The sequence below is a fragment of the Vulpes lagopus genome, chromosome 10 (assembly GCF_018345385.1).
Source record: "Vulpes lagopus strain Blue_001 chromosome 10, ASM1834538v1, whole genome shotgun sequence".
NCBI classification, from domain to species: Eukaryota; Metazoa; Chordata; class Mammalia; order Carnivora; family Canidae; genus Vulpes; species Vulpes lagopus.
In genome coordinates this window covers 66,416,859-66,437,840 of record NC_054833.1, presented here as the reverse complement: position 1 = coordinate 66,437,840, position 20,982 = coordinate 66,416,859, and the positions used below count along the sequence as shown (strand labels likewise).

Sequence of the window (20,982 nt, the reverse complement as noted above, 5' to 3'; positions counted from 1 at the left end):
TGATTTGTATTCGTTGGCCACGTGTTTGCAGAGCCTTCATGTCAGTTTATCCTCAGGTTTCTAGCACATGTGGTGTCAGACTCTAAAGCCATGTCCAATGACTAGAATTTGATCTAGAAGCAAGTCCGATTTTCAATATAAGTTGTAGGTAGGAGGCTGATTTTAAATATGAATGTTTAAAATTTAATTTTTAATTTTTAAAATGATTTCATTATTGGAACAAAAAGGCAAGGAGCAAAATTGCATAAATTGTGAAAGCAGAATCCTAGCATGTCCACACACACACACAAAATCTAGTACATTGAACACGTGGGTGGCTCAGAAGTTGAGCACCTGCCTTTGGCCCAGGGTGTGATCCTGGAGTCCTGGGATCGAGTCCCACATCAGGCTCCTTGCATGGAGCCTGCTTTTCCCTCTGCCTATGTCTCTGCCCCTCTCTCTGTGTCGCTCATGAATAAATAAATAGAATCTTTAGAAAAAATAGTCTAGTACATGGAATTTGAAGTCTAGATTTGTCTTGTTGAACTGTAAAAATAAATAGATCACTTGGTGATTTGCTATATTGGATTTCTTCTTAATTATGAATATTTAGGTATCCTGGTAACAAAATAGAGATATAGAATGAAAAATAGTCATCTTTTCCCTCTCCAGTACCACCCTGTAAGGTAATCAGTGTTCCATAAATAGCATATCTATTTTTCTTTACCTTTCCTTCTACTCATATAAATATATATAGGTTTTTTTTTTTTTTTTTTTTTTATTCATAGAGACAGACAGAGAGAGAGAGGCAGAGACACAGGCAGAGGGAGAAGCAGGCATCATACAGAGAGCCTGACGTGGGACTCGATCCATGGTCTCCAGGATCACGCCCTGGGCTGCAGGCAGTGCTAAACCACTGCGCCACCGGGGCTGCCCAGGGTTCATTTTAATATTTTTATAAAATGAGATTATATTCTATACAATATTCAGTACTTTCATATTTCATTTAACAGTGTATCATGGGCATCCTTCCAGGTTGAAGGATATATGAGTTTAACTCATTTTATTTTTTATTTCTTTATTATTTTAAGTAGGCTCCACACTGGGCAAATGCAAGGCCTGAACTCCCATCCTGAGATCAAGAGTTGGCCGCTTAATCGACTAAGCCTCTCAGGCACTCCGAATTTAACTCATTTTAATGGCTGCCTGGTGTCCAAGAGGATGGATGTGCCCTAGAATACTTCAATATTGTCATATTGGTGAATATGAAGGCTATATGGTCTAGTTTTTTTTTCTTTCCTAATAATGGCATAATAGTAATCCTTATTTACATAGCCATGCAGATCTGTTTTTATTTTCATAGGATGGGTTCCTAAAAGCATGATTGCTACATTGGGGGATATAAATTTGCAAGATTACTTACCTAAGACTTATGACATTTAATTTTTATTTTTTTAAAGATTTTATTTATTCATGAGAGAAACAGAGAGGCAGAGACAGGCAGAGGGAGAAGCAGGCTTCCCACCGTGAGCCTGATGTGGGACTCGATCCCAAGATCCTGGGATCACGACCTGAGCTGAAGGTAGATGCTCCACTGCTGAGCCACCCAGGCATCCCATGACATTTTATTCTTTAAAAAAATTAAAAAAGATTCTATTTATTTATTCATGAGAGACATGGAGAGACAGAGAGAGAGGCAGAGACATAGGCAGAGGAAGAAGCAGGCTCCGTGCAGGGAGCCTGATGCAGGACTCGATCCCAGGACCCCTGGGTCACGCCCTGGGCCAAAGGCAGGGGCTAAACCGCTGAGCCACCCAGAGATCCCCCAACATTTTATTCTTGATGAGAGTGCCTGTTTGTACACAGCCTTAGCAGATACAGATAATATTAATCTTAATTTTTGCTGTTAGGTTAAGTAAAAAATGCTATCTCATTAGTACTTTAAATTTGCATTTTCCTGGGGAAATTTTTATATATTAACTATTTGTTTTTTCTCTTTTGAGAATTGTTCTTTTAGCATTTTTGCTTACTTTTTCAATGAGCTGATTGTTTTTCTCTTTTCCATTTATAAATCAATGTCTTATTAAGGATGTGTGTTTATCCCAGTATATTATGGGTCTTTTGACTTTACCATCATTATAGAAAATGGTATATTGTTACACAGTATAATGTTAGTGTGTTTTCCTTTGCTGCTTCTGGGTTTTTTGTTTTGAGATTTCCCCTACCCTCATCTTACAGAAATAGGCTATCACATTTTCTCTCTCTCTCTCTCTCTCTCTCAGATATTTAATTTGCCTTTCTTTGTTTAGTGTGATGTGAGGTATGGGTCTTCTTCCAGATGGACAGCCAGTAATGCCAGCACCATTTATGATCAAAACCATCCTCTGCTCACTGAATCAAAATCTCATCTTTATCTTATTTATTTCGTTTATATTCAGAGAGACTTTCCCAGTATACCCTCATCTCTTTTTCTCTTGAGTTGGTTCTGCTTTAAAATATTTTAATGGTATTATTAGATTGCTGATATCATTTTTTAGACTCAGCCTTTCATCATAAGGTGTCATCTTTCATTTATTTTTCTCTTTTCTTGAATTTTATTGTATTCTCAAGGTAGATCCTAATAAGCATATAATTCTGTTTCCTGTCATAAATTTATAAATGCACTCCCTTGAGTGCAGTTTTTCTCTTCATTTTATATTATGAAATATTTCTAGGTCAGGGCATGTCTTGGGGCAGAGCAGATAAATGTTCATCATTTATTCTTGCTTAAAAGGGTGAGTGTGTCAGGACCTGACATTTGCCCTGACATTTACTAGTCAGTATCGGTAGGTTCTGCTTAGATCCGTACCCACTTTGGCTGACTACTATTGAAAACTTAAACCAGAAGGGAGGTTCTCTAAGGTAAATTGATGTTACATATCAGAGACACAGAGGCTTAAATAGAAAACAGAGGAATAGGTTCCTAGTGGGTGAAATTCATCTGTGTCCAGTTCCTTCTCTGGTGAAACTGGATCATGGGAGCCAGCATTCTGGGTCTAGTTTTACTTCGTCATTGTCCATTTCAGGGATGTACCGTGGTTCTTCCTAATCTACCCCTTTTTGCCCCTGTCCTTTTACCTGGGGCAAACCATCTCTGGCCTCCTCAGACAATCCTATCTTAATGTCACTGAACCGTTGTGGGAAGAATGTTGTGCATACCCAGGGCTTCCATCCCTTCTCCCAACTCTGGCCCTCTAAAGAAGGGACCTCACTGGGCTTTCCCCACATCTTTATTTTCTTTGAAAGGGAATTCAGGATAAAGCCTTAGTATTTACTTTCCATCCCGTGCCTCCACCCACCCAAAATTTATTCTCTGTGTAGCAGAAATTCTTCAAAGTCTGAGCCATGTAGGTGATCTCTTTCTGTAGCTTCCAGGGTTGATGCAGGATTTTTACAATTCTTATAGCTGGGATTTGGAGATGAAGATGACTGTCTTCAAACTGCTGTCTTACCCTGTTTGTTTTTATGTCACTTATATGCTTATGTTGAAATTCAAAAATGAAGTTCAGAAAAACACTGATACCTGAGAGACAGAATACTTAACTAATTTCTATCTCACTCCAGAGCTACAGACTTCTTTTAGATTTGTTTCATGCATAACAATAAGAAATATTTTGAGAAAATTGCATTACAGATAAGGCATATAATGAGCAAGGGTACAGAGATGGAACCTAAAAGGAACAGAACTTCAGGTAGCTAGGCTTTTAGTCCAAAAGTAAGGTGGGTGAAGGGGACACATAGGTTAGAGCTCTGTCTGGCACCAAGAAGGCCTGGGAGCTGGGCTTCAATTTTCCAGAAAGAGCCCTTGCAAGCATGTGATCAGCTTGACTGGTCTTTATGGGGACTAATCTGCCAGTTGCAACAGTAGCTAGTGTAATGTGACATATTTCCCAAAGGTAGTTAACTTTTGAATACTTTGAGTACATACAAGAGTTCACCTATTCTTGGATCAAAATAGACACCACCGCAAAGTGTCCTGTATGGTGCAGTAGTTGCTGTGGAAAACCAACACTATTTGAAGACTATTCTGTAACCAAACAAGGAGATCTGTGAATTATAGAGATTAGGTAACATTTTAAAAATAAAAGACAATTACAGATACATGTGCATATGTATATGTTTAAGTTATAACAAAAGATATGTAAAGTAGACCAACAGTGAGCATGTGACATGATCCTTGCCTTCAACTGTCTATCATTCTCACTATGGGTTGCTACTTCCTAAGGCAGATTATTGCATAAAAATAAGAGCAATGAAATAAATGCTGATAGTGTTTTTTTAAATTTTTTTTTAATTTTTTTTTTGATAGTGTTTTTTAAAAATACATGTTAAATAATTTTTTAAGAAGAAATACCATCAATATTATTTTCCTAAAACCCTGGTATGCCTCACAGGACACCTGTGCCTTACAGAAAATTTGAGAAAAGCGTGGTCAGAACTGGAGTTGCATCCCAGATTCACCATTTACAATCCATGTGACCTTGTCAAATTTTTTATCTAAAATAAGGGATAATAAATTACAGAGGATTTTTTTTTGAAAATCAAATTAGTTAAAGTTTTAAAGACACATGGTACTTACTGTAGAGTTACACGTACATTTTTTTGTGTGAAAATTATTCATTATTATCATAGTTTGACATTCTGGGAGCAGATGGAAACATGCCTTACTTTTGTTGTTTTCAACATGGCACCTAAGCACATGACAGCTGTGTCATCTAAGATGCCACAGAGAAAGAGGGCCTTGGTCAATGTTACAGGGAAACCACAAGCACTGGACTTACTGAAAGATGGTATGTTGGTATACAGTTGTACCTTCAAAACCATGTAAGCTGTACTTCTGGGTGATTCAGGGGATCTTCAAGACTTACTTGGACTGTGTGTGTGTGTGTGTGTGTGTGTGATTTTTGTCTTACAGATTGACCTTTGAATCTGACATCTGTGTTTAGGAGGCAATAGCTAGCATAGAACACATCCTTAACTAGTAGTGGTACCTTGAAGCTTTTCCTGTATTTACTGAGCTTGCTACGATACAGCTGGCTATATGCTTAATATTTCTTAAAATCCTTTATAGAATACAGAGTCTTATTCTTCCTTGAAACAGAGAAAATGTAATACTTCATTTATTGGCAGGGTTGTTACTGGTTGATCCCAGACAATCTTGACAGGCTGGTGTAAAGGAATTTCAAATCTATTTATGATTAAAGTACTGTAATAATAAAACAAATAGCATTCTTAACAACTGTTTTCTATGGTTTTTCAATTCAGGCTTTGTTTTGTGAATCCCTTCACCCCCTGCCCCATACACGCTTACACACATACACATGCATCCCTATTATATAACATGGAGGGGTGGTTAGTTTAGCAGGTTCTCTAATCTCCTTAAGCAACTTGCAGTTTTCTCATACTGACTCCTACTGTTCTGGCCAAGCAGACTGATCATTTGAAATATGGCCTTTAGATATCTGAGGGCAGGAGGACTGGGAATTAGTTCTTGTCGCCTTGCTATTTTCTTACAGAGTCCAAAGGATTCCTATTTATCATTTGATATATTGAATCACAGAGAAACTTAGGTGATTGAAGGAAACACTTTAGCAGATGTAGAATTGTTTTCATTAAATTATCAAGGAATGAGATGAAAGTGAATTTTTAGAAAAGATCGTCCTTTGAAGGGTACCCTGAGTTTCTGCAAAACCCTTGGTAGCTGGTCCTTTAAATGGCCAGGTGAGGAGGTGGCCCACTTTGTTTCTAACCTTCTTTGGAATGGCTGGTTCAGAAATTGGAGATTTTTTTTCCCCTGCTTATACCCAACCTGATTTCATGTCTTTGCATATTCTCCACCTGATTTTATACTGCATAACATAATGGGGAAAATCCAAAACCCAAACTTACTCAATTAAAAAAATTTTTTTTCAAACCCGGCTCCCTACCAGTTTCTGAAATTCCTGATACTTTCTTTCAGAGAAGTCATCAGCTTATTGAATTTTTTTATCCTCAAAAGAAGGGGCTATGGAGACAAAAGTGTATTTGAAATTCTGCTTCATTCTTCTGTTCACATTGATCACAGAACAGTAGAAGGAGGTTTTGAGAATTAAAAGCAAGTAAATTCAACCACAAAAGCTTGTAAGTAGCTAGTTTGATTCCAAAAAGATCAGTAAATAGATATTTTAAACTTCCATTGACCTTATTAAAATACACTTCCAGAAATACTCTGAGCCATTCTTTTCTTTTTAAGATTTTTTTTAAAGTTATTTTTTTAAAGATTTTATTTATTTATTCATGAGAGAGAAAGAGAGAGAGAGAAGAGACAGAGACACAGGCGAGAGGGAGAAGCAGGCTCCATGCAGGGAGCCCCACATGGTACTTGATCCTGGGTCTTCAAGAAAAGGCCCCGGGCTGAAGGCGGCGCTAAACCATTGAGCCACCAGGGCTGCCCTGAGCCATTCTCATAAATTAGTCATCTTCTTGCAAAACAGCTGGTGGCAGTTGGCTATCATAAAAAGAGCAATGCTGTAGAAATCAGGAGGCTGAGAGATCTTGCCTTGGCTTGTTCACAGGTAGATTACATGACATGTTAACATGTCCTGGATGAGGATGCCTTGCATAAGAGCATTGAATCAAATGATCAGTCTTTTTTTTTTTTTTTTTAAATGATCAGTCTTTAAAAGACTCTTTCATGAGTCTGTGCTTGAAGTTAGAATCCATAGGAAGAGTTTACCAGGAATGTTTGAGTGAGAGCAGAAGCTTTGCCACCTACAGCATCGCAGGGTTGTTTCCCTCTCGAAGGGTAGATCATGTCTGAGTTGGGATCCTCTTGCACATAGTGGATCACTATCTAGTTGGCTTAAACAGAAAGGCATTAAGCAGCTTGCAGGGTTGTTGGGAGGTTCTGAAGAAATGGGTTCTAGGCTGAGTTTCCAGGAATATCTCCCAGAGCCACAACACAGAACTGGCTATCAGGGGAGCCTTAACATCAGGATGTCAGCTGCCCTGTTGAAAAGATCCCTCCTCAGTTACCAGCAGCAGAAGCATTCGGCCTCTGCTACAGTCTTATCTCAACAGGAAATGCCCTGTGCCCTGCTTCCCTTACCTGACTTAGGTTCCGGTCCAGGTCTTGCCCTCACCTTCCTGATGGGTAGAACATAAGCCATGTGTGAGCTCCTCACTGCAGGAGAGTCCTGAGATGACAACTTTACAACCCCTGTGTGCCAAACGAGGGTTGGAATATACACTCCAAGAAGCCAATCCATTGTATCCACCGTAAGCTAAATATTTATGATAAACAATATTTTTTTTTACAATATGCAAAGTAGAATAACATCCTTTTTATTTAGAGCTTAATGTCAAGTCCCTCTGCTTCTAAAAATACTATTTCTGGCCAAAACGTCTCTGATAAAAATTGAGAGTAATACCTCTATTATTTCCTGTAAGAGGCAAAGCTTTTATATCTGGGATTCTCCTTCCAGAGTTGTTTGTTTCCTCCATATTGGTTCTATTCTCATCCTTGTCTCTTCCCCCACCTTTTAAATTTTATGTGTTCTTTACCACTCAGACCTGTGAATGAAGATTCAGAACCTCCCGAGGTTGATGCTCCCAGCCGGTGGCATGGCGTCTACATGAACAGAACATCTCCAACACCTTCAGAATCTGCAACCACCGTTAAGTCCCTTATCAAGTCATTTGACTTGGGACGTCCAGGTATTTCAATATTTTGTCTCATGAGCAAAACTCAAATTCAGACCGTGGCCCCACATATCAAGCCTGTTTCTACTCCACACTGGCCCGAGTTGATGCAACCACAAGAGCTTTGTCTAGATCATTCCACATGGAGCCACTGTATCCAAGAGACTTGACCACAACCTGGCTGAAGCTCTAGGAGGATGACAGTCAGGAGTCTGGCTCACGTATTAACACATCTCCTCTTTCTTTCCACCTCTTACATAGCTTTAATTCCAGACTTGCCACATTCCTTTTCTGCCTTTGTTTCCATTAAACTCAGGTTACTTCCACTTCCTTCTTAGTGTCTCATGAGACAGAGCAGGACTAACCAGAGGCTTCATTTCCTAGGAAACAAGGTGTTGGGTCTGTGCATTTGGCTCTCTTGTTGGACCCCTGGCCTTCTTCCCTTTGCAACAAGCTGTTAGACTTTTCTCTGCCTGGTCTTGGTGTAGACCACCTGTGTTTACCTGTCATTCCCAATCTAGATACATTCCCAACCTTTTCTGTTTTTTTTTTTTTTAGATTTTATTTATTTATTTGAGAGAGATAGAATAATCAGGGAGGAGGGGCAGAGTGAGGGGGAGAGAGAGAGAGAGAAAAGCAGCCTCTGCTGAGCAGGGAGCCCAACACAGGGCTCAATCCCAGGACGGAGAGATCATGACCTGAGCCAAAAGGTAGATTTAATTGACTGAGCCACCAACATGCCCCCCAGATTTTTCTATAAACATTTCTGTGGCTTACTGTTCACCTTCTCTTCACTGTAAACTACATATATGAGAAAAATGCAGCTTATATACACAATAAATACAGTAAATAGAAGAAACCAAATATGCACTTGTCCAAAATAACAATATATCTCTTTTGTCAATCACAACAGTTATTCCTGTGGTCTAGAGAGACTGGAGTAATAGCTAATGCTAGGATGTACCTGGTTGTCTTGGCTAAAACAGTTTGCAACTCAGATTGAGATCATGAGGGATCTACCTTTGGCTCAGGGGGTGATCCTAGGGTCCTGGGCTTGAGTCCCACATTGGGCTCCCTGCAGGGAGCCTACTTCTCTCTCTGCCTATGTCTCTGCCTCTCTCTGTATCTCTCATGAATAAATAAAATCTTAAAAAAAAAAAAAAAGAAGAGACTACGAATAGTAAAAGATACGAAAGCCTAGTGACTACATTTGGTCCTGAAGATGGGAAACAAATTAACAGTAATGGTTTGTGTAAGAGCTTTCCTGTTCCTTCTTTTTTTAAAAAAACAGGTTTTTTTTAAATTTATTCATTAGAGAGAGAGAGCATAAGCAGGGGGAGCTGCAGGGAGAGGAAGAAAGACTCCCCACTGAGCAGGGAGCCTGATGCAAGACTCCATCCCAGGACCCTGAGATCATGACTGAGTCACCCAGGCGCCCCCCACTCCTGTTCCTTCTTGCCATAGATGCCTCATCACATTCTTTCTTGTGCCCTGTCTGTCCCACATTTCAGACCAACCCTCATTTAAGCAACTCCTCCCCCCAGTTCAACAGTCTAGAGAAGAGATGAGAGGAAATATAATACCTTATAAGCAGCACAGGATACTTTTATAGTCACCAAAACAGTAACAAATCAGGAACTACTCTGCTGTTTGGAACTAGAACAACATATAAATGTTCCCTTCTCTTTTCTTGGCAGGTGGAGCCGGACAGAATATTTCTGTCCATAAAGGCCCCAGAAGCCCCCTGAGTGGGATTCCAGTGAGGACTGCTCCTGCTGCTGCTGTCTCCCCGATGCAGGTATTTTGAAGCCCTTGGAAATATGGGTGGTGGTCTGGGCCATGCAGAACCACAATTGTGACTAATGCCCAGGCAACAAAGGGGAAGCGAAACCACTTGGTTTATTTTTTGAGGCACATTGAACATCATTTTTATTTTTTTTTAAGACTCTAATTATTTGAGAGAGAGAAAGAGAGCGTGAGTGGGGGGGGGGGGGCAGAGGGAGAAGCAGATTCCCACTAAGCAGGGAGTAGAACACGGGGCTCAATCCCAGGACACTGAGATCATGACCTGAGCCCAAGGCAGACACTTAACTGACTGAGCCACCCAAGTGCCTGAACTTTTTTTTTTTTTAAGATTTTATTTATTTATTTATGAGAGACAGAGAGAGAGAATGGAGCAGAAGCACAGGCAGAGGGAGAAGCAGGCTCCATGCAGGGAGCCTGACGTGGGACTTTATCCTGGGTCTCCAGGATCACACCCCCACCTGAAGGCAGCACTAAACCGCTGAGCCAACCAGGCTGCCCTCCAAACATCATCTTTAATAAGTGTAGAATAATAATGAAATTTGTGTTAAAATTATGATTCTGAGGCCTGATAAAGGTCTGAGAGAAACACCATAAACCTCAAACAATTTATTAATGACACTTTGTTCCCCAAAAGATACATTTAAAGTGTTCAGTTCATTGAAGATAATAATTTTTACCAGAAGTGGATCTTGAACTAGATCTTTTTCTCAAAGAATTATTTGGTTTTTTAAAGTACCTCTGGGAAAGAAAATGTTTACAATTTATAAATTTGTAGAGTTCATGAGTTGTATGTAATCTGTATTACCTTGACCATCTTCTGAAGGTTATTTATTTATTTATTTATTTATAAAGATTTTATTTATTTATTCATGAGAGACACAGAGAGAGAGAGAGGCAGAGACACAGAGAGAGGAAGAAGCAGGCCCCATGCAGGAGTCCCAATGGGGGAACCTGGGACCCCAGGATCGCACCCTGGGCCGAAGGCAGGCGCTAAACTGCTGAGCCACTCAGGGATCCCCTTCTTCTGAAGGTTTTAGATCAGACCTTTCTTGGCATTTTCTCTTTTTTTTTCTTTCTTTTTTTTTTTTTTTAAGATTTTCCTTTTAAATGTCTGTAAAAAAATTAAATTAAATTAAATAAATAAATAAAAAATAAATAAAGAATGAATGAATGAATGTCTGTACCCAACATGGAGCTTGAACTCACAACCCCGAGATCAAAAGTCACACATTCCACCAACTGAACTAGCTAGAGGCCCCTCTTGGCATTCATTCTCTAAGACCAGAACTGTCAATGTTATCAGTAACATTCAGCACACAGCTCCTGCCAAGCCAAGGGTAATATCATTCACAAGTATGCATTTTTAGTCCTTAGTAAAACGTGTATTTTGGGGGAGCTTTTAAATTTTTCTTCTTTTTACTTTTTTTGCCCTTGAAGATGTCAGGTCTGGTCAAAAGTACCCCCCCCCCCGCGGGCATTGAGCCTGGTGGTGAGAAGAGAAAGGCTCCCCACCAGCGTGGGGCCTCAATCTCCTCAGGGGTTTCAGCACCAAATGTCAGGTTTAATCTGATTGGTAGTGAAATAAAATAGAGAGGCCAGGCAAAAGTTTGCAAAACAGGCTTTTAATGGGACACACTCTCAGGCGCTATGGGCCTGGAGGGGAGGAAGAGAGCGGGGAAGTCGCGACCGGGGAGTGCAAATGGGCTTTTTAAAGGGGGAGGAGAAGGGGTTGTGTGTCTGTACGGGTGTGATAGGTATTAGGCATATTACTGGTGAAATCGGTATTACTGGGGCAATAACTGCCCATGCCCTAATATGGAGTCTGGGTAAAATACGGTTCAGGTTTCCTGCATAGGTCCAGTCTCCCCCTGATGACATGTCCTCCAGCGGTCTGCTGGTGATGGGATAGTTCTGAGGTGGGGGCAACAAGGTGGGTGGTCCGCCACCATTTTGTTGGTGCCTCCTGATCCCCTTGATCCCGCTGGCCCAATAGAAGATATCTTGTACTACTATATACATAAAGCAGTAATTTTTTTTATAATTACCAAGTTTATTTAATGAAACTGAAACAAATCCTGCTTCATTTTGACTTATTTTCATTGAGTAATACTCATTAGTTTGCTGATAAAATGTTTAACAGCTGCCCCGTTGCAGGGGAAAAGCCGGGATTTGTGATGTTTGCCAGTTTATGCAGTGTAAATATTCCCCATCCTTGCCAGCATCAAGCTAGCCTCCTGACATCAGTGAACGTGGAGTTGAGAAGAGATGGTATCATAGGATATTTCTAGGATACAGAGTACGTGTAAATAACCCCAATCATAACATGAAGTATAATAATTAGGAAGCAGTGAGTTTTGAGTATTTATTTCTTTTGCTTTTAATATAGTTCAATTTTAATAGTGACTATATTGAAAACCAGCTGGCAAGATTCCTGAAGATTTAACAATTGGCCCTTATGAACAGGTACACACCACCAGGTATAATTCTTATATAAAGTAGAACACGTACCTTTTAACTATACACAGTTTGAATGTTTCTGTACGTACACATTCATGTAGCCAACAGCAAGATAAAGCATTTTCATCAACTTAGAAGGCCCCCTCATGCCACCACCCAGTGGGTAATTTCTTAAAGTAGTTCTCATTCTTGGGATGCCTGAGTGGCTCAGTGGTTGAGCGTCTGCCTGTGGCTCAGTGGTTGTTGAGTGCCTGCCTTTAGCTCAGGTTGTGATCCTGCGGTCCTGGGATCGAGACCTACATCGGGCTCCCAGCATGGAGCCTGTTTCTCCTCCCTCTGCCTATGTCTCTGCCTCTTTCTCTCTGTGTCTCACGAATAAATAAATAAAAAAAAAAAAAAAAAAATCAAAAAAAATAAAAATAAAAATAAAAATAAAAAATAAATAAATAAATAAAATCTTTAAAAAAAAAAACTAAAGGTAGCCATCATCCTGACCTCTGTTAGCATTAGGTTAATGTTACATTTACCTGATCAGTGTAAGAGAGGGTGAGTTAAAAGTCTCCCTTGCTCCCTAGCCTCAGAAATAATAATAATAATAATTGTGTATTCTTCTAGATGTTTTTTTTAGTATAAAAGTGTGTGTGTGTGTGTGTGTGTGTGTATAGTGGGAGAGAAAATCTGCTAAATCTTCTATATTGTGTAAATCTTACACTACACATTGTTCAGATACTTACTCATTTCACTTTGTCATTGGAATGTAATCCCTGAGGGCAGGTTTTTTTTTGGGGGGGGGTGTTTTTTTTAAGAGAGAGTGCATGTGTGCCCATGTGCGCAGGGGTTAGAGGGGCAAAGGGGGAGAGAGAGAGAGAGAGAGAATCTTAAGCAGACTCCACGCCCAAAGGAGTCAGGGATTTTTATACTTTGCTTGCTGTTACATCTCTTGTCTGGAACAGTGGCTGGCACATCGTTATATCATATTAGAAGCTCAATAAATATTTGTCGAATGAATGAAGGAATGTATCAGAGACATCTTTAAATGTCAGTATTTGGAGAAATGTATTCTTAAAGACTGTGTAATGTGTGGTAATTTATTTAATCATTCCTCGTTTGATGGGCATTTAGGTGGTTTTGAATTCACCTTATTACAAAAACAATACGATGAAATTCCTTCTGTCAATTTCTGCCCATTTAAGGGGCTGTTTCTGCCTGAGATTGTATCACCATTAACTTGCAAATACCGGCAGTCACTGGCTTGTCATGCAGAAAGGAATCGAATACTGGGAGAGCTCTAGTCTCCACTATACTTCCAGGAAAGGTTCCTGGAACATCTCAAAGTTGGCCCATGAAAGGAACTTGTATTTCTGCCAGAATCAGGGAATCTTCCTCTGAGTGGTTGCCTAGAACTACTACTCCTGTCAAAATGTAGCATCTCCTTTAGGACCCCACCGCCACAAATGCAGTCCCTCCCAGAGTAACAGATAACCATCCTCCCAGGCTCATTCACATTATAGTGCATGTGACAGGATTTCTTTCTTCTTAAAGCGGAATAATTTTCCATTGTATATATAGACCGCATTTTGTTTATCCATTCATCTGTCCAGGGACAATTAGGTTGTTTCCACCCCTTGGCTATTTATGAGTAGTGTTGTGATGAACATGAGAATCCAGAAAATCTCTTCTAGAGTATATTTTCAATTATTTTGAATATATACCCAGAAGTGGGACTGCTAGATTATAGAGGAGCTCTATTTTTAATTTTTTTGAGGAAATCCCTTACTGTTTTCCATCATTCCATCCATGCATCATTTTCCATTCCCACCAAGGGTGCACAGAAATTCAAATTTTTCCACATGTTTGCCAACACTTGTCCTTTTCTCTCTCTCTCTCTGTCTGTCTCTTTCTTTTTTAGATAATGACCCTCCTAACAGGTGTCAAGTGATAGCTCATTGTGGTTTTGATTTGCACTTCCCCAGTGATGAGTGAAATTGAACATCTTTCTGTATACCAGTTGGCCGTTAAAAAAAAATCAGTATTTTTACACACCTCCTTGAATACACGTAGGAGGTGTATTCAGAAAGTTACTCACAAAGCTGATTAACAACGATTACCCCCAAGGAGTAGAACTAGGTGATGGGAGACTAAGGGAGACTCTTTTCATTCTATGTCCTTTCTGTGCCTTTTGAGGGTTCTGCCGATTGCATCTGTTACCTGTTCAAATAAATAAGTTGTTTTAAAAGCAGGGATACCTGGGTGGCTCAGCGGTTTGGCGCCTGCCTTCAGCCCAGGGCGTGATCCTGGAGTTCCAGGATCCAGTCTCGCATTAGGCTCCCTGCGAGGAGCCTGCTTCTCTTCTCCCTCTGCCTGTGTCTCTGCCTCTCTCTCTGTGTCTCTCATGAATAAATAAATAAAATCTTTTTAAAAAAGCTCCCCCTGGTGATTCTGATGAGCTTGAGAACCGTTTTGTGGATGCAGGCACACACCTTGTTTATGCTGTTCCTGGTGTCACAAGCTCACCTATGGCGGCATGCGCTTTGGTTTTTCAGAGGCATTCAACATACAACAGTGTTCGGCCAGCCAGCAAAGGTGTGACTCAGCGTTTGGATCTTCCAGACCTTCCTCTTTCAGGTAATACCTCAGACAGCATATACTTCCAACTTACCGTTTTGTGAGATTAACTTTTCTACTTTGCCTGAAACCGAGCTTAGAAAAATGGTCGGTGGCATTGATTTCAAATAATTTTAAGGCCCTAAGTGTTCACGTTATGGACAGATCTGATTTCCTACCAGCTGTCCTTCCCAGTGTGTATGCATTTGGGAGGAATGTCTAACGTTTTGTTTGCTTTTTACTGACTCTCAAGAAACTATCTTACCATCCTTAAAAGTAGCTATTTTTAGAAAAAAATCATCTCTGATTCTGAAGGTCTGTGGCTTCTACAATTCCTAAAATATGCCTCTGTAGTGATGTCTTTGTATTTGAGTGTAGTCCTCTTCCTGAGTTACTCCAGGTATTTTTAAAATCTAGGTCCTGATGATGAAGTTGTGGTTGAAATCCACGGTCCATTGTGTCACTTTGTCAACCCCACTGTGGCTCCTGTGCTGGGGGCCAGTGGAGGAAGGGGGATGGCAGGGATGGGTTTGCATCTTGCCACTTCCACCCACGGTGCGGCTTAGCCCATTATTCCACCACCCTGGGCTGCGGTTTCTTTATCTCTGAAATAGAAAGAGTGCTGTCTACCTCATAGGGTCATTCCAGGGGCTGAGGGAACACAGTTGGGTGGGTATGGGGTGAGCTCTGTGGATGGGCTGGCCTTTACCTTAGCTTCTGTTCCCTTTCCCAAGAGTTCACCTGTCAGAAACAAAGCAACATTAGCCGCACATTAAGCTTGTCCCAAATACATATCTTAGAAATTTATTTTTTTTTGTTTATTTTATTTATTTATTTATTTATTTATTTATTTATTTATTTATGATAGTCACAGAGAGAGAGAGAGAGAGACAGAGACAGAGACATAGGCAGAGGGAGAAGCAGGCTCCATGCACCGGGAGCCCGATGTGGGATTCGATCCCGGGCCGCCAGGATCACGCCCTGGGCCAAAGGCAGGTGCCAAACCACTGCGCCACCCAGGGATCCCGATCTTAGAAATTTATATATATGACCCTGTGGTCACTATAAGGAAACAAAAAAGATAAAAAGAACACTTAGTGAATTATTTACTGGTGCCTATAAGAAGGCAAGAAAGCCAGAAATCTAGATTGCAGAGATAGAAATCCTTTGTTTCTAAGCATCAGATAAAACTTCTGTAACACAGTTAACTGAATCAAAAAGCATTCCCACTGTACTTGTTTTAGATCATGGTCAAACACAATCAGGTTTATTCTTAAAATAGTTGTTTCTGTGAGAGAAGTTTCACCCTTTGGCTGGAAAAGTCTTTTACCCCATCCCTGCCTTTTTTTCACTTTTGAATTTCATTTTTTTTTCATGGAATAAGAGGACTTTAGACTTAGATAAACACTGATTTTGAGAATTTGAAGACTACCTCGGTCCATCCCCTACATTTTACAGGTGAGAAATTCAAGTAGAGTGGATTGTTATTTCTGTGTAAACCAAGCACCCCCTTCCTAGAAATGGAAGGGAGGTCAAAACAGGGTGTCAGAAACCCTCCTGATTTGAGTTCTGCACACGTGCTGTGTAGTGGAAAATTGGGGGTGACTTGGTTATATGTGTGGTGATGTATACCCAGGCAAGGTTTGTTTTTTTTTTTCAGTAATTATGGTTAAAATACCCATAACATAAAACGTACATCTTAACCATCTTTAAGTGTACTTGGTGAGTTTTTGGTCATGATATTTGTGTCTTCTCTCTTCCTCCCACCTTACCTTTTGTGTGAAGAAGCCGTTGTTTTAATCCACAAGCTAAATGCTGGCGCTCCAACCACACAGTATCTGTTGCCCTGAAGTAAACAGTTTGTTGTCAGCACCCCCTCTTTGCCCCACCGGGCACCTGTCTACCCCAGGTGATTCTATTTACTATACTAAAAAAGGATTACATGGTAAAAACTGCTTGCTTTCAGGCTAGCCTTGCCAGGATTGAGGTCATCAGAAGCTGCCAAAATGGGATTAATGCTCTGTTTTTGTTGTTCTCTTCAGCAATGTAAGCACTGTTTTCTTTCTGCTCTCCCAAGCTAATTAGCCTCACTCCCCACTTCACTACCCATAATTGGTGGCTCTTAGCCATACAAGTATTGTTTTCTTCCATGACTACTTATGGTGTCATAGGAGGCGACCACAGGCTCAGCCTGGTCACAGAAGCCTGTCATGTAGCATTGAGCAAGTCACTTGGGTCCCTGAGCTCTCATTGCCTCTGTCAGCACAAACCAGACAGTCACGAAATCTTCTCCCATTCTATACTCTCGTGGCCCTTGAAGAAATGTCATCTGGAGGAGTCAGCCTGTTTCATTAACCTGTTTAGACTCCTAATAATAACAGCAGAGAGGAGCCTTCAAAGAATTATGTTCGCTGATTTTTAGCAAGCCAGACCCTATGATGGTAATGGCTTTTTTTTTTCTTATAAAATAGTTAACATTTTTGGTCCCCAGCTTTTCATTGGCAGCCACCTGTGACTTGAAAATCCCATTGGGCTTCCTGCCAGCTCTCTCCATTAGATGCCCATTGATTAAAACAGAGTGTTTTACTTGGGAACAGGGCTGGCTCTTGAGGGGGTATGACCTGTGCAGGGCACTTAGAAGGACTTTGGTTCAATGCTCTGTGGGCGCCATCTTGAAATTCATCATAATTTTTGTATAAGGGACCAATTTGGCATTAGTCTCTGAATCATGTAGTCAGTCCTCCCTGGAGAATCATTTCTAAAAACCATGTCCCTATTTGTATTTTTGCTACTTAAACTCCATCTATAAATCTGTATCTATTATATATTTGTACTTGGGAATAAAATGAGAATTATTGTACTTAAAAAGAAACTGTGATAATCGTCAGATTTCTCTTCTTCAGGAATAAGTAATTATGTTGTTGTTCACACAGATCTTCTAAAGGGAAGGAGTGAGGACCTGAAACCAGACCCTTATCTTCGGAAGAGTCCCTCCCTGGAATCTCTGAGCAGACCCCCTTCTCTGGGCTTCGGGAACACTAGGCTGCTGAGTGCTTCCACTGGGGGCTTGAAACCACAGAGCAAACTCAGGTATCACATTTTCTTTTATGTTTTAAAGATTTATTTATTCATGTGAGAGAGAGAGTACATGCATAAGCAGGGACAGGGGCAGAGGGGGGAGGGAGAGAGAGAGAGAAAATCCTTAAGCAGACTCCCTGCTGAGTGAGGAGCCCAATGCAGGGCTTGATGTCATGACCCTGAGATCATGACCTGAGCCAAAACCAAGAGTTGGATGCTCAACTGACTGAGCCACCCAGACACCCCTCACATTTTAAACAGTGAGACATCTCTGGGCTGGTGACCTTCTATTCTTCCTTCTGTTTTATCCCCTATGGTCAGTTTACTTCCATGTCTTATTTCCTGAATGAAAAAGACCATAACACAGTATACCTTCAATAGGGGGGGAACAGCAAGACTGTGCAAAGTGAAATAAGGGCTGTAAAAGCAGTTGTTTATGCAGACTCTTGGGGAATTGTTAGTTGGATCAAGAAGTCTGGAGAGAGGAAGCACATTTCTGCCAGGAGCCCTGCAAATATCCCCATAAGGAGCTCTGCAAGGGAACTAGGGGTGTTTTTGTTTGGTTAGACTAGCTGAGTGCTTCATGAGGGCAGGAGTCCTGGCATACACATCATCAGCTGTCAGCATTGGCTAGAGAGGCAGATAGGTGGTCAGGATATCACTGCTGGAAAGGCAGGTTTGGAGTCACCCTGTGAATGGTCTTCTTGCCAAGGATAGAGGTTTGTATTCACTTTGGGAAAGCAGTGGGGAACCACTGCATTTATGGGATTTTGTTTTTTATTTTCAGTAGTGGTACAGTAAGCAGTGGCACATAGGAAGGATTGGAGGGACATTTTGAAGTCAGCACTGAAAGAGCACGTGAGCAGTGATGTGAGGGGTAGAGTGGGGGAGATAGGGAACAGAGCCTACCGCGGCGGTCACCAGAGGCCGGGCTTGGCTCACACCTCTGCCACTTCCTCCTTGTTGGGTGCTCCTGCCCACCCGGGCCCAAGTAAGCCTCCTCCGGCTACTTCCCCCACACTCCCATCACTCGCTGCTTCACCACGGGGAGTCAGTCTTTGAAAACATGGAGTGCATCCCATGCAAACCTTCTCAGAAACCTCCCATGACTCATCATGCACACTTCCACCCACATTCCTTATGCTGTGCCTTCAGTTCCAGTTCTGCACAGCTCAGCCCCACCTAACTCACCTGCCAGTTTTATTCTCAGTCTTTGCAGCTAACTTGAGCATTTCTCATGGCTCACAGGGCTCTGGCCTGAATCATCTCCCTTCTGCTATTTCACACTTCTAAGTGCGTCCCCTCCAAAGTCGAACCTTCCACATGGCTATAGCAAGCCACCCTGGTGATATCGACACTCCCTTTTCCTGCCTTTAATGTCTTACACTCATTTGGGTATTTATTTATTTTATTATTATTTTTTTAAATTTATTTATTCATGAGAGATGCAGAGAGAGAGAGAGAGAGAGAGAGAGAGAGAGGGAGAGAGAGAGGCAGAGACACAGGCAGAGGGAGAAGCAGGCTCCATGCAGGAAGCCTGATGTGGGACTGTATCCTGGGACCCCAGGATCAGACCCTGGGCTGAAGGCAGCTCTAAACCGCTGACCCATCTGGGCTGCCCTCATTTGGGTATTTAATTAACCGTTGCGGTGTGTGTGTGTGTGTGTGTGTGTGTGTGTGCGTACCTTTGTCCACATTTATTTAGGCTGTACTTTACTAGACAGTATCTACTCCATCTCACTCTTTGATCTCTTTCCCAGCCCCCTGTGCCATGCTATACACACAGAACTGCATTCAGTTGGTGCTTTTAAATAGGTAGATGGATGAATATACAAAACTGGCCGCTTTAGTAGTAAGAGCTGTTTAACAAACATTCTAACTACCATTGTATTATAAAAGGATTTTATGAAAGCCTGAATAAGTTCAGCTCGTGTCATATCTTTGGGTGTAGCCTATATTTGGACCCAAATAGATGAAGTCATATCTTTCAGAGATTTAACTTAAAGCCCCAGATGCTACATATCAGTCTTGTTTATGCTAAGAGATTTAAATGATCAAAACTAGTTTTAAGGACACCAGAATTAGTGCTGTTCTGAAAGTGCTCTTTTCTTTATGCCATACATGTGTGCAAAAAGGCTATGTGTATATTAATAGGTGATTTATATTATACCCTTCATCAAGAAAGATTAAATTAGTGGAAATTAATGTGTTATTTTATTTTTGTGTTCACATCATTGAGACAAACAAATGACAAGATAGAAATCACTTGTTTTGGAAGTTCTCATCCTATTCTTATTAATTTGGAGGGGGCATCATATCTAATTAACTTTTTTTTTTTAAAGAAACCTGTTCAGTAAGTGTTTTAATCATCCACTGGTACAGAAATTTTTTCTGAACCTTCATTTCAGTCTGCCCTTGCTTGTCAGACCTAGAAATTCAGTTCTTTTCTTTTTTTAAGATTTTATTTTTTATTTTTTTAAAGATTCCATTTATTTATTCATGAGAGGCACAGAGAGAGATAGAGAGAGAGAGAGAAAGGCAGACACACAGGCAGAGGGAGAAGCAGGCTCCATGCAGGGAGCCCAACGTGGGACCTGATACTGGGTCTTCAGGATCACGCCCTGGGCCAAAGGTAGGCGCTAAACACTGAGCCACTCAGGGATCCCCTAGAAATTCAGTTCTAAGCGATGAAGTAACAAACACAGGCAAAGTCACCCAAACTTTGTAGTTAACAGCCACTTTGACCACAGAAACTCATGGACTTAAGTTGACACATATGCCAGGTACAAGGAACAGCAGCCATCAAATTACACAAGAAAAAAAAATTTTTTTTAAGATTTTATTTATTTATTTATTTATTTATTTATTTATTTATTTTTACATATTTTTTTAATTGGAGTTCAGTTTGCCAACATATAGCATAACACCCAGTGCTCATCCCATCAAGTGCCCCCCTCAGTGCCTGTCACCCAGTCACCCCAACCCCCCGCCCACCTCCCTTTCCACCACCCCTTGTTCATTTCCCACTTAGGAGTCTCTCCTGTTCAGTCTCCCTTTCTGATATTTCCCACTCATTTTTTCTCCTTTCCCCTTTATTCCCTTTCACTATTTTTTATATTCTCCAAATGAATGAGACCATATAATGTTTGTCCTTCTCCGACTGACTTGTTTCACTCAGCATAATACCCTCCAGTTCCATCCACGTTGAAGCAAATGGTGGGTATTTGTCGTTTCTAATGGCTGAGTAATATTCCATTGTATACATATACCACATCTTCACAAGAAAAATTTTAATGCAAGTAGGAAGTTTTCTTAAAAATCTCTCTACTGGGCAGCCCG

At 40.9% G+C, this 20,982-nt stretch overlaps 1 protein-coding gene across 4 annotated transcripts in view; it reads left to right on the top strand.

Moving 5' to 3' along the window:
* The window catches only part of SPECC1 (sperm antigen with calponin homology and coiled-coil domains 1), a 228,542-nt gene that overhangs the window by 142,253 nt on the left and 65,307 nt on the right, over positions 1-20,982 (top strand). For all 4 annotated transcript variants that reach the window (XM_041771937.1, XM_041771938.1, XM_041771941.1 and 1 more), the window contains 4 exons: positions 7,568-7,713; positions 9,396-9,496; positions 14,505-14,586; positions 17,499-17,655. In XM_041771937.1, the coding sequence (XP_041627871.1) occupies positions 7,568-7,713; positions 9,396-9,496; positions 14,505-14,586; positions 17,499-17,655 (486 nt within the window). The remainder of the gene's footprint in view (positions 1-7,567; positions 7,714-9,395; positions 9,497-14,504; positions 14,587-17,498; positions 17,656-20,982) is intronic.